The 17,467-nt window shown below is 34.0% G+C and overlaps 1 protein-coding gene across 1 annotated transcript in view; it reads left to right on the forward strand.

Annotated features, from left to right (window-relative positions):
- Positions 1-17,467, forward strand: part of CBLB (Cbl proto-oncogene B) — a 213,974-nt gene that overhangs the window by 122,650 nt on the left and 73,857 nt on the right. The window contains exons 7-9 of the mRNA XM_007461677.1: positions 2,339-2,426; positions 5,038-5,169; positions 17,336-17,462. Coding sequence (XP_007461739.1) covers positions 2,339-2,426; positions 5,038-5,169; positions 17,336-17,462 — 347 coding nt within the window. The remainder of the gene's footprint in view (positions 1-2,338; positions 2,427-5,037; positions 5,170-17,335; positions 17,463-17,467) is intronic.

Below are 17,467 nucleotides of genomic sequence, written 5' to 3' on the forward strand. Positions count from 1 at the left end.
CCTCACTACAAATAACTCAATTTTGTTTCTTTTTATGGCTGAGTAATATTCCATTGTATATATGTGCCACATCTTCTTTATCCATTCATCTGTCGATGGACACTTAGGTTGCTTCCATGTCCTGGCTATTGTAAATAGTGCTGCAATGAACATTGTGGTACATGACTCTTTTTGAATTATGGTTTTCTCAGGGTATATGCCCAGTAGTGGGATTGCTGTGTCATATGGTAGTTCTATTTTTAGTTTTTTAAGGAACCTCCATACTGTTCTCTATAGTGGCTCTATCAATTTACATTCCCACCAACAGTGCAAGAGGGTTCCCTTTTCTGCATACCCTCTCCAGCATTTATTGTTTGTAGATTTTTTGATGATGGCCATTCTGACTGGTGTGAGGTGATACCTCATTGTAGTTTTGATTTGCATTTCTCTAACGATTAGTGATATAGCTTATTTATATTGTTATAATGTTTTACATCTATTTTTCAAAAGTTAATCAAAATTAACAGATTATAATATAATCAGTCGTCTAGCCTCCAAACTCCTGTGCAAATTAGCTGTTAATATTTACACACACACACACACACACACACACATCTTCAGAGGGGTTTAGCTAGTTGAATTTGAAATTTAATGATAGATTACATTAAAATCTAATCAGATTAGGTTTTAGATTAGATTAAAATGTTAGCATTTTAATTAGATAGGTTTTTTGTTTGCTTGCTTTTTTTCCTTAAGATCAGTAAAAACACAGGATATCATCTGGTCCAACTATCAGGGTGAGCTCTCCTTTCCATATAGTTAATCTGATATTGTAGGACATCGGTGATAAAGAAGTTTACTTTGATAACTAGCCAAGATTCCTTATTCCTTCACTGCCATTGGAAAGGGCTCATCAGTAGCATCCCAGTGTACTGGGGACAGTAATCACTGAAATGCTCCTTATACATTAAATGGAACCATTTAACCTTTCCTCTAGCAACCTTATTGTCATTTTGTAATCTTTCATTTCTGAATTCTTCCTAGAATTCTACGTTTTTGAAGTGTGATGAACAAAGTATATAATAATATTTAAAACTGGCCATTTTAGGGTATAAAAAAAGAGAGTTACCAACTTTTGCTTATCACTCATTTAATATTTGTAGAATTGTACCCCAACCCTTTAATGACATTCTAAATTTGTATCATAGTCAGATGTAGTCAACTCCCTTTTCCTAAATCTTAAAAAACAAAAAACCCCAACACTCACTGATATGCTCCTTACCATGTGAGAATTATCTATCCTCTAGGTTCATTTTTTCCTGGTTTACTTGGGTAATTTAAAATACTTACTAACATTCTTATAGACTCTTTATTCAAGGATAAATAGTTTTTGTTACTTCACAGAATAGTTTTAGTATAGTTTTGCCCTTTAAAATATTCACCACTGTAGTATTGTGTTCTTAATTTTTTCACTCAAAAATCTAGAACAGAAAGATAGTAAACAAAATCAACTGTAACTTAATGAATTGATGAAATCCAGCAGTAATATTACTGCTTTCTTAATCTAAAATACGTGTTTACCAACACAATAAACTTCATTTTTTAATGAATTTCTGAATGAGTAAAAGCTGGTTTAGTACAGCAAGACAGCACTATAACTTTTAGTTCTTATTTTAATTCTCTCTAATAATGGAACCTTATGTTTATAAACCATTCTGTTTGTAGCTTGATTTGAAGTAAATGAAACATGGATTTGTAACATTTTTAAATTTCTCCAGTAAACGTGTATGTGTGTGTGCACATGTGTATATGTGTCAGGATAAGTGGAAGGTGAAACAGAAAGAAAGAGGGTGGGAAACTGGAGAAGGAAAACACCACGGAAGTGTTTGAATAACTTTTGTGGGAAAATTGTGGGCTTTAATTCTTTTTTTCTTTCCTGGTGGTACTAAGCATTGTGTAAAATGATACAGTTAATGTTAACTGTGCTTCAGATGAAAGACGTAATAATTGCAGATAGGTGTACATTCAGAGTATTTTGGAATAGAATATGAGTAACCAGGAAAATAAATTTTTAATTTACCTATACATATAGTAAAGGTATTTAATTGAAAATGATTGCTTAATGGCTGAGTCCATATTCATTGTATATTTCCTTTATGAAAAAGATTCCTAGATTTTAAATGTCCTAAAAATAACTTGTAGTATTATGGAAACAGTGATAGAATAAGTTCTTGATGTAAGTTACATAAAAAGGAAACATCCAAATGTCTGTTTGAATGTAGAAGAATCTGATTAAATAACTTTAAATACAATTAAGACTTGTATATTTATGTTAATAAAATTTCTGTTTATAACCCAGCTATCTTTATCCTGATGGGAGGAGTTATAATCCTGATTTAACTGGATTATGTGAACCTACACCCCATGATCATATAAAAGTTACACAGGTAAGGACAATTTCTGGAGACATATTTATAATTAATAAGTATCTCCAAAAAAAAAAAAGTATCCATGATGCCTTTGAAATAAATAAGATTCTTATACTGTAGGTAAAATCATGTGCAGGTATTTAATGCAAAAGATATTTAAGGAATTTTAAGAGTGTTTGAAAAGAAATTACATTACTTTCTGCATTTTTTGGATAAAAGGTTCTGCTTTTAATATTCTTACTTCCATTATAATATTGGCATTTATGTGGGGAGATAGATAAATAAATCCATAGGTAGGTAGATGGATATGAGGGGAGAGCTATGGTTTTAGAAAACTTCAAAGAAGATTAGGTTAACTATATGCATTAGTTTTTAGAGTCAGATGAGTAATTGAAGCCTATTGTAGACAATAATTATATTCTTATAAATCCATTGTTGGCAGCCTCATAGGTTATGAGTGGGAGTATAACTTGGTAAAGCCTTTCTTGAGGGTGATATTCAAAAATTATCAAAATCGAAAGATCTTTGACTCTAGATTCCATATACATATCACTTGCATATACACATGAAGATCTATACACCAAGATGTTTACTTTAGCATTTTTCATAAAAATGAAATATTACAGTATACCAAAATATTCAGTCATAGGTTAAATACCATTGTATACTCATACTGCATATACCATAAAGTCTTTAACAGGAGGAAGGTAGCTCTGCGTACTCACATGGGAACTTCTGCATCTTATGTGAAAAAGTTATGTAAAGCTTGATTATGTAACATTTTATTTTGTAAAATTATATTACTTAAGTTCAATTTTGTAAATAAATAAAAAATTTCCATATATGAACATATGAATGTGCTTTTAAAGAATAAAAATAGAAAAACAGCAATCTGGCAACAGTCTTTAACTGAGAGAGAACTTGAATATTTTATTTTACATGTAGTTAAGTTTAAAATTTTTTATAATTTAGATATTTTGTGCTTTGTATAATAATAAGACTGTAATAAAAAGAAATTATACGTTTTGGGGAAGACAACAGATAAGTTTTAATTTTATTTCTGGTTCTCCAGATTTCAGTCTCAGTGGTCTTGATATTATTATGTGAAACAAACATCCTGACATGGGTACTGTGTGGGGGCAGCTTTTAAAATTTAATATATGAAAGCCATTTTAAAATTTATTTAGTGATTCTCTATTTTCTAATATATGTAAAAGGACACGAGACAATTCCTCATTATAAATCCATTGTTTAAAAATTGTTTTTTTTAATTGTTTAAAAATTCATATTCAGGACTAGCATTATTCTCTTAAATTACTCATAAATATTTGATTAGCTTACATCTTAGGTTGTATTGAATTCTGCAGCTGTGATTTTAGCCTATTTTAATTTTTTTATAATTATAAATTGGCCCTTTGGATTTCATAACCAATATAGATACTTGTCTATTATTTTAGGGATTTCAGTGATATATAATTTATTTTGGATTACTTTAGACTTCTTTTCCATCTTGATCCATTCTCTTGTCTTTTTCCTTAATTTATTTTAAGATTATTTATGTAGTCACACATACATATATCATGGTAGACACAATTTATATGTGAATGTGTGGGTATATGTGTGTATGTGTTTATATATATATATTTTTTTCTCGAGATTGTAAGATCTTTCATTAGGTTAGGGATTAAATATTGTCATTTATTCATCCTATCCAGGGCCATGTATGTAGTAGGTACTTACTAGACTAAAACATTGCCTTATTTAAACAAATTTTTATTTCTATATTTCCTTTTCTTTGTATCCCTATTAAATAACACTGTTTTTTCATACTTTTTTTATTCTTACCAATATGTTTGTGTCTTCTTTGTGACATAGATCTTTTCATTATTTGAACACTGAGAGTTTTACTGTGCCAAAAGCTTCTAAACTAGTAAATCAAGAGAATAGATGTTGAATAAAACAATTTTTGGTTGCCGAAATGATGAGATTTCTTGATGGTGTTAGACTGGGAAAAGAGTATGCGAATTAGAGATTTATTATAGAATTTGAAGGAAATGATTTAAACTTACTGACCCTCAGTTTTATTTGTTTTTTTAAAATTCAGTGTATCTTATTATACTTTGGAGATTATATGACATAATAAATGTGGACGACAGTACCTAGCATGCAAAAAGGCCTTGGCAAATGCTGCTTTACTTCCATTCTGGAATTTCTACAGATAGCTATCTAAGAAATAAAATTAATGATCAGCCATATTGCAATTTGACATTAAAATTAGATGAGTATGTGGCATTTACAAAGAAAATAACGTTATTTAATATTGCCTTTTAAAACCATAAGTTGTGTCTCTTAAATCACTCTATTGATGCAGGTACCTTCCTAAAGGAACAGTACAAAATGTTAAATAATCCAAAGTATTCAAAAAGCTTATGCAATTGCTGACAAAATCTGTTTAATTTTGTAGACCAAATTGTGATGACCAATTTAAAACATGTCTTAAATGGCAACATGATCTGACAGGATCAAGTGTGAGGAATTTACTGTAAGTCATTGTATTTAAGAAAATTCAGTATTATCACTTCATACTAAAAATACATTAACATTGCCTTTTCTCTCCCCCAAATTCCAGGAACAATATGAATTATATTGTGAAATGGGTTCCACTTTTCAGCTCTGTAAAATTTGTGCTGAGAACGACAAAGATGTCAAGATTGAGCCTTGTGGGCATTTGATGTGTACCTCTTGCCTTACAGCCTGGCAGGTATAATCAAGATTTAATTAGCAACGTTGATGTCTTCCTTATATTTCCTGTGAATATTTCTCTTTTCAGTTTTCTTCATCTTAATGATTCAGGAAGTAATACTGATAAGTGCTTTGTTTGAATGGTTGTTAGAAAAAAATCTCATGTTTGAATCTTTCATTTATATGATTTGATTTCTTTTTGTTTTTATGTTCCCTTTGCATGTATAACTTAATTTTATGATATTAATCGTAAGTAGTTCTACTTCTGTAACACTGTTGATTTCAGAATGTAACTTATCGATGTTACCAACTAACCATATTTATATTATTTATCATAGGTCAGATTCTATTTATAGTAGGTCAGATTCTCAAGCAATAAACCCTAGTAGGTAAATCTTACGTTGATGTTTCAACACCTCTCTTCTCCTGAGAAGGTGTGCCTCCTGTCTCACATATGTCTACAGTTGCTCTGTAAGGCTAAAATAGAATCAGACAGAAAAAGTTTCCCAAATACCTTTAGTTCCCACAGAAACAGGCACTAAATTTTCCAATTTACAGAAGCAGAATTTAAGGCGAGCCGCCTTCCACTCTGTAGGCATTCAATAAATATAAATTGATTTGAGGTTTTAAATTAAGACCTAGGGAATAATTGGTTTCCCCAAGGGCTTATTTTTTAAAAAATATTTCTTTATCTGTAATAAAGTTTGGAGATTTAAAAATAGATCTTTGGACAGATTTCTAGTTTTGAATATTTAGAGGATTCACAGAATATTTTGCTCAAGTCATTTTTAAATTGCTCTGTTTAACACAGTCAGTATTGAAGTCAGTATTGCTGATTGGGTTTAGAAAACAAATAATTAAAATTTCAAGCCTTTTAAAAAACTTTCAGTTGAGTGTATCATCGGCATCCCTACTGTATTCCTGAGCCTTCTCTCCAACCCAGAACTCGTGCATTGCCTGAGGAAGCATGGCTTTCAGAGGATCACAAAGGGGCAATGCAGACTCATAGGAGCGTTGATGTTTGTTGAGCTCATTACTTGATAATGAAATGTTAATGATTTTCACAGTCTTATAAAGAGGGCCTCTTTTTTCCTTTGGGGACATTTTAAAAATAGATGAAAAAAAGGGGGAAGAACTAGGAAATGAGTTACAGTTGATTTACATTTTCAAAGTCATTTCTGTACTCCCAGACATCTCTGCTACCTCGGTAAAAATTGCTCAACATCCCTACAATTCTCTCTTTCAATATGCATTTGGTTTATATTTTACCTGAGGCTTTCCTTGTTATCCTTGCCCTAATTTCCCTTTATCCCTTCATGATGCTTGTGAATTTTTTGTAGTACAGGGAGTTGTACTACACAAGTTGGAGGAAAAGGGATGCTAAGTATGGCATCAGCAAACTCTCAACATAATCACATGATTGCTATTTAAGTTACCTTAGCAATAATAGTACTGCATATGTAGCAGTGTCTTTTTATAAATGAGTTTCAATAAATTTAGTTACGCTGATAGAAGACAAAACTGTGGGTTTGCAAGTGGGTTTCAAATGTATCAGTAGAAAGTATTATAGAGATGTTCTTGACTCAGTGCCTGGCTGACTGGGAGGGGACTACTTTAGGATGATTTGTTGTACCTGAAACCCATTAACTATTTCAGGGTAAGTATTAAACTGAGTAGGGGCCAAATGTGTATGTCACCCGTTTAGATTGACTTATGTCCTCAGTGTGGTAGTATGGTTCTCACAGATATGAAGAAACTAAAAGTTTGCTTTTCTCCCTAAAGAAAACCAGAATTTTAGGCTGGTACAAACTTCCGGTACTCTACCTCCATACATGGCCTGTGTATTTCAGCCCCTTCTCTGGAGGCCCCCAGCTTGGAGCATACAAATACATACATATGGCAGGACTTAGCATCTTCAACTTGAAACTTACCTAGCATTTGGAAGTTAAGAGGGTTAAAAGTCGGAAGCTCCCATTTGGTTGGCAGAACCTTTGATTAGTAAAGATTATTGTTTATAGTGTCATACAAAGTAGTTGTTTACCTTGTGGCTCAGGGTGAGTAAAAGAGTAAGGCTGAATGTAAAGCAAGGAGGTTTTACTTATTTTACTTTCTGTATACTTCTTAAATGAAATATATCTTTTAAAACTTTAGGGCCAGTGCTATACATTTAATTTAGTAATAAGTCTGTGAACTATTTGCAGTAGGTATGTTATGTGCAAAACACACAGTATTTCCCAGTTGTCATGGCTGTGTTATTAACCCTTTGCCCTTTACATCACCACAGGTTTTCTATATATTACTCTGTAGTCTCCAAATGGTGCAGTTCTGTTGTCTGTAGCTGAACAATTCCTTGATTCTCTTCATGATTTTTCATGTTGATCTAATGGCCTTATATTAAGATATGTCCAGTCATATTTGTAAGTTAACATTTGCGATTTCTTTCTTTCTCTTTTTTAGTCTGAAGTACAGTACTTCTTACTTTTACTTTTAGAGATTGAGGAAGTGCATAAATTGCCAAGTGCTAAAAACTGTCTCTGAGTAAAATTTTAGGAGAAGCTGTCTGAAAAAGTAGTAGTAAAGTAGTAGTTGACCAAGTAGTAAAAAGCTGACAAATTCAAAAGTGCTTAGAAGGTTGAAGTAATCAAAATAAATCAAACTCATGTCACTAGTGAATAATGTTATTACCCTAATGTAATCATAGAATTTTGCATATAAGTTAATGAAAAATATGCAAAGGCATTATTTCAGCATCTTTAAAATTCTTCTCACGCAAGACAGTTCGTGATCAGTAAATATTCTTCTGATACATCTTGTATATGTCCCTGTAAGCTCTTACCTCCTTGTATTTGTATTATAAGCATTTACAATACATATTTACCTCTTTTGCCTCTAGGATGTGGATTGCTTTCCCTGTTTTAGAATTCCTCTCCCCTAGCATGCTACCTCCACGTTGGTAGTTATTCGGTAAATATCTATAGACCGTGTGCTAGATAATGTAAAGGAAAGTGAAGAATAGGGCTAAGGGTACGACAAATAAAAAGACACTGATATTATGGATCAATTGTGAAAAGCCCTTGTAATGTCTCAGTTCTGTCCATTTCTCCTCTGCAAAGTTATCAGTGGACTTTTCAAAGACCTTTTTTTTTTTTTTTTTTTTTTCCCCTTGCGTTATGCGGGCCTCTCACTGTTGTGGCCTCTCCCATTTGCGGAGCACAGGCTCCGGACGCGCAGGCTCAGTGGCCATGGCTCACGGGCCCAGCCGCTCCGCGGCATGTGGGATCTTCCCGAAACGGGGCACGAACCCGCGTCTCCTGCATCGGCAGGCGGACTCTCAAGCACTGCGCCACCAGGGAAGCCCTCAAAGACCTTTTATCATGTTTAAGATCCGAGAATGATTCCTAAGAATTTTAAACCTCAGATCCATTTGTTCCATTTAGTAGCTGCTGGGTGATTCCCTTCAACGTTTCACATTTTGGTTTTTTTTGCATTTTTTTTTTTTAAATTCCTTGCAATATTACTGGCACTAACCTACAGGCAGGAAGACCAAGTTTCTATTTATTTCCTTTTTACACGGAGAAACATGCACAGTGATCCCTGATTCAAGTTTTCTCTACCCTGAAAAAAAATTGTTAGGTCAGTGTTTGAGAATTTCTAAGTGATGTTCCATAGTCTCTACATCTCAATGGGATTTTAGTGGTTAAAGAAGCTTCAACTTTTGAACATTTCTACTTTTGGATAAATTGAATATTTCTACATTTTCATATAGATTTCACACTGTGCTGCCTCCTGCCAACCAACAGATCTGTTTGGGCAGTTTTCATATTTTTGTATGAACAGCAGTATTTGACAGTCATTTAAATACGTTATTGCAAAATGCCCCTGTTATTTAATAAAAATAAGTCTTATGAAGTTATTAATCCATTTAAAATACAGTTAACAAACATTAGCTATACTAAAAGCCTCACATCGTAGCCCCAATGAGCTGCTCACTGGACTTAACCTAATTGATGGTCAATATGAGGACAAAAAGAAACAAAATTATGGAACATTTCATAGTTCTGCACTGTATTGTCAAAAACATTGTATCTAAGCTTGTAGATGTAATTGGAAATTGTATGTGAGTAGTAAGTCTCTGGATATGAGTACATGTAGTAATATGTGTCTTTTTTTTCCCAACTTTTTCCTTATTCAAAATGGTAAAAGGCTAGAGTCTGTTTTCTAACTTTAAAGCCAGTGTTTTTGTTTTTATATGCTTGCTTGTTTTTTCTATCAGAGAAAAAAATGAGTTTTCAAACGTAATTGTGCACAAGGATAATTTGGTTTCCCTTAACTGGCTTGGTAGAAGCTGACATAGAATTTTCATCCATCAGGCTCCAAGATCTCAAATCCATTCGTTTTCATTTGTTTAGAAAACATTCTTTAAGCAGCTTCTGTTTCCGAGGTTCTGTACTAAAGACACAGTCCCTACCCTCAAGAAGTTAAAATTAAATCTAAAAATTTTATCGAGGGGCATGGTACTAATAATCACTTGAAATGAATATCCTGTTATCTTTCAAGTTTAATTATGGATGTGAGACATTTTTGTTACTTTCTATTACTTTGGTTGGGCATGCTGATATGAAAAGGATTTTAAAGGCTGCATGTCTGCCAAGAAGCTCTGATAAATCAGGGCCAATAGGAAATATTAAACCCTGACCATAAAATATTATGTGTTCAACCATTGTGCATTTTTAGCAAGTAGCTCTTCACCAGCTTTTCCTTCCATTTGATGCCCTACTTTGGTTTAATTGAAATTCATTGGAGACTTAAACTTTGTAATTAACAGAAACCCTAAGAAATGCACAGTAGAGGTGTCAGTTAGTTGTTATGGGCTGCAAGTGGTTACTCTTTAATTGCTGTCATAATGGCCCATTAGTCATGCCTCTGAAGAGGTGTCAGATACTTTTTTCTCCTTCTGAAACTGTGTTATTTAATAAATTGAACTGGCAAGTCTGAGTTTGCACAGAATATTAAGTAAACTGAGTAATCACCTCTCTAGAGGCATTCTTTGAAGTAGTATCACTCTGGGTTCGGCATTTCTTTCTTTTTTAAAAAAATTAATTAATTTATTTTCGGCTGCATTGGGTCTTCGTTGCTGCGCGTGGGCTTTCTTTAGTTGCGGCAAGCGGGCACTACTCTTTTTTGCGGTGCACAGGCTTCTCATTGTGGTAGCTTCTCTTGTTGTGGAGCACGGGCTCTAGGTGCATGGGCTTCAGTGGTTGTGGCACACGGGCTCAGTAGTTGTGGCGCACGGGCTTAGTTCCTCCGTGGCATGTGGGATCTTACCGGACCAGGGCTAGAACCCATGTCCCCTGCATTGGCAGGCGGATTCTTAACCAGTGCACCACCAGGGAAGTCTGGGTTCGGCATTTCTGTTCCATCCTTGGCAATGAAACTTGGAGAGTTTTCTTTCACTTCCACACTATTCCACGAATATTAACAAAACATGTTCTTCTTTACTTTGAACTCCTCCATGTCTTCTTTTCTGTAATAACATATTATGCATCAGTGATATTGCAGGGTGATCACATGAGGTGTAAAGTAAGGAACTGTTTTTGTTCTATCTTTCTTTCCAGGAATCTAGAAAATATCTGCTGAATACAAACTCTAAGCTGTGTTCTTCAAATCTTCCTTCCAAAATAAAAATGGATACACATATGCCAATTGGATATGCAGCCTTTGTTTGAATTATTGCCAAGGACTTTCAAGGACTTTCAAATTCAATTAAAAGCAAAGTTAATTTTCCTCTGATTATTCCTCCTGCATATTTTTTCAAAATAATTTAAAGGAGAGATATTGGAGTATTCAAAATACTTAGCAAAAAGTCAGCAGATGAAAGTTAATAAGCTCTGATTTTAATATGACATGTGATTAAAGAGATTTATAGGTGTACCATATTTAGAGAGCATGACTGGGGAAGAAATGTGTAACTGTCCAAGAGAGGTGAGAAGCCAGCTCAAAGAATCACATTCAAGGCACTAAGAAGTAATCTTAATATATCTGTTTTCAAAAGCAACCAGCCTTTAAATTTCTAGCCTCAGTGAAGCTTCATAACCTTAGTACTACAAATAAAAAAATAGTTGCCTTTAAGAATGTTATAAATTTGTATTTGTCCTTGATTATATGTCTTTTTGTATAAATGTGATAAAGTGTTGGAGCTCCTCTTTCACTTTGAGAGTCGTGTAAGGGCTATGGTATGTTTCCTCAGCTATCTTACTTCTTTTCTTTATTCTTGAGACTATCTTTGTAGTAATTATACCAACTGGAATTTAAGTAGCACTTTGGAAGGCTTTGAATTAATATATCTCACTTTATCTTTAAGATATCCCTTAAAATGTGCATTCTCTCATTATACCCTACAAAGAAGATGAAATGGCTTACCCAGTGTCACACAGCTGCAATTGGGGGGTATAGGATTCCAATCCAAGCTTCCAGATTCAGAATGTGTATGCTTCTTTCCTGATTCACTGTTGTCATGGTCCTTCCAAATTAAAACTAGAAGAGTCTAGATTTGTCAATGTTGTCTTCCCTTGCCCACCATAAAAGAACACCAAAACCAAAGATCTCTCTCACTGTTACTTATTCTAAGATCACTATTAACTGTCCTCATTCATTCTTTATAGCAAGAAGTTACTACATTTTTGTGGGATATATTGTGCTCTCAAAATGCTTAGTATGGACCCAAGCTACTCTCAGTATATGTATGTGTATATGTATCTATCTAGTTATTTATCTATAATTGTTTCATGTTTAGAAAAAGAGATTTATGGTAACTTCAAATCTGTGTGAAGTATAGCAAGGTAATGTATGTTAGAAGTTACTGAGATGGGAAGCACACATATAGTAAAAATATACTCATGAAATGAGTATATGAGACTCATGAAGTCTTATGTATTCTCTAGGGCCCTCCATTTATATTGTATTTGTGAGAAGGCATGAAATGATTGAACTTAAAGTATGCCTTCAAATAATCATCTTGGGAGCAAAAGAAATTGTACTATAATGTTTATCTTTTAAAAAATTAAAAGAAAGTATTTATTTAAGAGATAATATTGATCTGGACAACATTTAAACAGAAATACTATGGAAGGTGACTGATACATGATGATGATAATGATGAGATGATAGTGACAATATTTATTTGGATTTTTACATAGGGTGTTATTGGGGAATGGGAATTTTGGGGGGAACTTAAATTTTTTTTCTATTTCTCTGTCAATGTTAATTTGTTCTCAGGTTACCTAAAGTTATATTTAATATCATTAACTTGCAGTATTTATGGTTGCCAAATGAGTCTGAGTAGTTTTATCATGAGCATATTACATAGTTAAGTTTCAGATGGTGTAGAACTCACTGATAACTTCTGTCTCATTTGGTTTGGGAGGATTTATTTGAGGAAGTGAAGTCTACTGAGTGAATTAGAACAGATGGAGTCCAAGTACTTCCTCTTAACTTTCTCAGAATGTGAATATGTTGGGGACCAGAGAAGGAGTTATGTATTGCTCCTTCTTCTTCATTAACATATGTTCTGTGATCTTGCATTAAGTGTATATTGACAGAAACATTATTTTAATTATTGAGGCACAATCCTGAAGAGTTAGGTATCTATCGAAGACATTCCTCATATGTGTTTAATCAGCCATCTGACAGAAATGAGGTGGAACACCAAAACAGTCTCAAAAATGACAATATGGTCAAACTTAATTTGCATATGACAGTAGTCAGTTTACAGAGAAAGTGGTGGGTGAAGTCATATTAGAGGAGGCATGTTGTGTGATCTATGTTTTCAAATCAAAATGGAAGCACATTGCAGCTGGATTTTGATCCTAGTAAGTAATGTAAACGCTCAACAAAGATAAAGCTTAACAGAAAATATATTTTGTGACATATACTCATAAAGCAGCTACTCTCACATCAGTAATTTGTATAGCATTAAACTTTAAGGTAGGAGAGATGACGAAAAACCTAAATTCAGTTTTAGATGAACTGTTCCCAGTCTTTTTCTTGTACCATCAAGATGCTATTATTGCCTTTCACCTCCTTCCCTTTCCAAACACAATCTTTTCAGTTACGCTTTATCAGGAAATAGATCACATAAACCAGAAGTCATCCTTAACCAAACAACATGCAAACTGACCCTGGAGGTTCTAAGGAAGTCTTTGAAGGGGAATACAGTTGCTTATGCATTCTAGCCACTGTACTCAAAAATAATATGACTTTAATTATTTAGATTGAATAGATTAATTGAAGTTATGATAACTGTATTATACTTAGGTCTTAAAAGATTTTCTGGTTTTTAGGTACACATACTAAAACGTTTACAGATGAATTTATGTAATATGTAGGATGTACTTCAAAATTATCCAGGGGCGGAGGGAACAAGTAAACATATAGCTGAAACAAGATTGGGTGTGAATTGGGGGTGGGGAGTGTAATGAATTGGGAGATTGGGATTGACATATATGCATTAATATGTATAAAATGGATAACTAATAACCTGTATAAAAAATAAATAAAATTCAAAAAATAATTGGGTGTGAATTGATAATTGTTGAAGTTGGGAGATAGGTACATGCAGATTCATTACACTTTTTTCTCTGCTTTTGTTTATGTTTGAAAATTTCTGTAATAATTTTTTTAAATGTATAAATGCATGAAGTGTCTACTTAGGGCCCAGAATACAGCTTTCCATCCTTCATGCATTAAAGACACAGGGAACATCAGCTCTTTTATATTTTAATTTTTTATTTAGTGGCATTCAACTTACTTAAACTAAAGAAAAAAACTGTACACCCATTTCTCCCACCACCCACTCCCCCACCTCTGGCAACCACCAATCTGTTCTCTGTATCTGAACTTATTTTTGTTTTGAGTTAATTAATTTTTAGATTGCACATGTAAGAGAGATCATATGGTATCTGTCTTTCTCTGCCTTATTTCACTTACATAATGCCCTTGAGGTCCATCCATGTTGTAGCAAATGGCAAGATTTCATTCTTTTTTATGGCTGAATAATATTCCATTGTATATATGCACCACAGTTTTTTATCCATTTATCCACTGATGGACACTTAAGCTGTTTCCATATCTTGGCTACTGGAAATAATGCTGCAGTGAACATGGGGTGTGCATATATCTTTTCTAATTAGTGTTTTCATTTTCTTCAGGTAAATATCCAGAAGTGTAATTGCTGGATTGTATGGTAGTTCTTTTTAATTTTTTGAGGAACCTCCATACTGTTTTCCATACTGCCTGCATCAATTTACATACCCACCAACGGTACACAAGGGTTTTCTTTATCCACATCCTTACCAACACTTGTTATTTCTAGTCTTTTTGATAATAGGCATTCTAATAGGTATGAGGTGATATTTCACTTCGGTTTTGATTTGCATTTCCCTGATAATTAGTGATGTTGAACATCTTTTTACGTAACTGTTTGCCATATATATCTCTTTAAAAATGTCTATTCAGATCTGTCCATTTTTTAATCAGATTGTTATTTTGTTTTTGTTTTTGCTGTTGAGTTGTCTGAGTTCTTTATGTATTTTGGATATTGGCCTGTTATCAGGTCTATGATTTGGAAGTATTTTCTCCCATTCAGCAGGTTGTCTTTTCATTTTGTTGATGGTTTCCTTTGCTATGCAGAAACTTTTTAGTTTGATATAATCCCACTTGTTTATTTTTGCTTTTGTTGCTTTTGATTTTGGTGTCAGGTTCAAAAAATCTTGCCAAGACCTATGTCAAGGAGCTTACCACCTATATTTTCTTCTAGAACTTTTATGGTTTCAGTTCTTACTTTCAAGTCTTTAATCCATTTTAAGCTAATGTTTGTGTATGGTGTAAGATAATGGTCCAGTTTATTTATTTATTTATTTATTTATTGCCATGTGGTTGTCTAATTTTCCCAACACCATTTATTGAAGAGACGTCCTTTCCCCATTGTATATTCTTGGCTCCTTTGTTGTAAATTAATTGAACATATATCCTTGGGTTCATTTCTAGGCTCTCTATTCTGTTCCATTGATCTATGTGTCTCTTTTTATGCCAGTTCCATACTGTTGTGTTTTTTTTTTTTTTGCGGTACGTGGGCCTCTCACTGTTGTGGCCTCTCCCGTTGCGGAGCACAGGCTCCGGACGCGCAGGCTCAGCGGGCATGGCTCACAGGCCCAGCTGCTCCGCGGAATGTGGGATCTTCCCCGACCGGGGTACGAACCTGTGTCCCCTGCATCGGCAGGTGGACTCTCAACCACTGCGCCACCAGGGAAGCCCTCCATACTGTTTTAATTACTATAGCTTTGTATTGCTCTGCTTAGGGCCACGAATACCACTTTCCATTCTTTATGCATTAAAGATGCAGGGTACATCGGTTCTTCCTCATCTTGCTCTTATATATTAGAACTATCTGTTTGAAATTATCTTATGTGGATCCATAGGAAAATTCACTGCAGACACACAGTATGGGTCCATTTTGACTTTTATAATAAGGGGATTTTACGTGGATGACAACCTATATCGAAAATGTACTTACATTTAATGTTCTTGTTATCAAAGATAGGAGAAAGGTTTAGCTTTCCTTAAATATTTGCTACTGTGTTAGAAAATATCAGTGTAAGATGGGAGAATTAAGTATCAGTTTTATCATCTGTAAAATGATGGAGCAAATACTTGAGTTGCCTTGAAGCTCACCAGACTTGAGCACACGTGGCAGTAAACATCAAAGGATTTTGTACTAGCCTGTCTGTATCTCTTCATACCACCTTAGTTCAACTATTTTACCATTCCAAGTTTCTTTCCCAAATTATGTAGCAGTAGATGAATAAGGAATTGTTGCAGTTTCTTTTCATTAACCAATCCAGAAAGCATTTGTCTTTCTTTTTTTGACAATTTGTTTGGCAAAGGAGATGTTCAGTTTGTTAATCAGAGTGATGCTTGGGAAAGAATAAACTACGTACCACAGAATCTGCCACAGAGTGTATGCTGAGTAATTGTCCAGTGAAAGGAGAGTGTTACTCCACCACTGATCAGAGTATCACTGGAGGGCAGGTAGATCACCACATTACCATCATACCAAGTGCATGGGACAATCTTAAGTACTGAATGGTTTCTTTAAAGATGTTAGTTCTTTTCATTCATAGTCTCATCTCTAAAAATGATGCTCTCATGCCATTTCTGCCTTAAAATGATCTTATAAGTTTTATAATTTTTTAAAATAACATACTAGTAAAGTCAGGGTATAATGGAGAAACAAAAATACGGTGGTGAATGGTCATATACCATCTATCTCTAAAAGTCAGCATTATCTGCAGGGCAAGAAAACAGTCTTGTCCTGTTTCCCTCCCAACTGTGAATTCTTAATGTAGTTAGTTTTTGAGAAATAGAATTGGGAGATTTTCAGAAAACTTCAGTAATTACCGGTAAATGAATTTCTGGCCTAAAAGTATTTGCACAAATCCCTTTGCAGTATCTAGTTTGAAAGCAAGATGAGGTGCAAAACTTGATATCTCACATATTATTACATTCCATATGAGCTGTGTCAGGATGACAGGCTCTCAGGACAGATGATGATTTCTGAAAATAAACTTATTTTTTCCCACTGATTGCTTATAAACCAAGGCTTTAAAAGACCTAGGGAATTAAAATGGAAATATGTAGCCATAGTTATGTGCACAGGAACTTTTCCAGAATTGATTTTGAAATGGATTGTTCTAATTGATACTTTATTTATAATGAATTTTTATCAGAATGTCCTTTTTATAGAATGTTTAATTAGCACTCGTGCCTTTTGGTAAAGAGGGACATGATTTAATTTCCAGTTTTCTGCAGGACTCTAGAACTTTGATACATTAAAATTGTAAATGAACATTCAGTAAAATAAAGTTACGCTCCTAACTTTTTGATTTATTCTAAATCAAAGGTTTTTGTAAAGAAATTTTTCTTCAAAAATTTGAAATTTTAAATACTGAACATATATTTTGTTGGCTTCCTGTTCTACTCTACCACCTTCAAGGTAGATCTTCCTCCACCCCCACTGCCTACCTGAAAACCTATTTTTTGCAACTTCTTTTTATAGTAGAACTTTGGCCCCTCTCAGTAGTGTTTTATTTGAACAAAGACCAATCAGCACAATTTTTGTGTTTGTTCAGGAGTCAGATGGCCAGGGCTGCCCCTTTTGTCGCTGCGAAATAAAAGGAACGGAGCCCATAATCGTGGACCCCTTTGATCCAAGAGATGAAGGTTCCAGGTGCTGTAGCATCATCGACCCCTTTGGAATGCCG

Source organism: Lipotes vexillifer, unplaced genomic scaffold (assembly GCF_000442215.2).
Source record: "Lipotes vexillifer unplaced genomic scaffold, Lipotes_vexillifer_v1.1 scaffold1164, whole genome shotgun sequence".
Taxonomy (NCBI): Eukaryota; Metazoa; Chordata; class Mammalia; order Artiodactyla; family Lipotidae; genus Lipotes; species Lipotes vexillifer.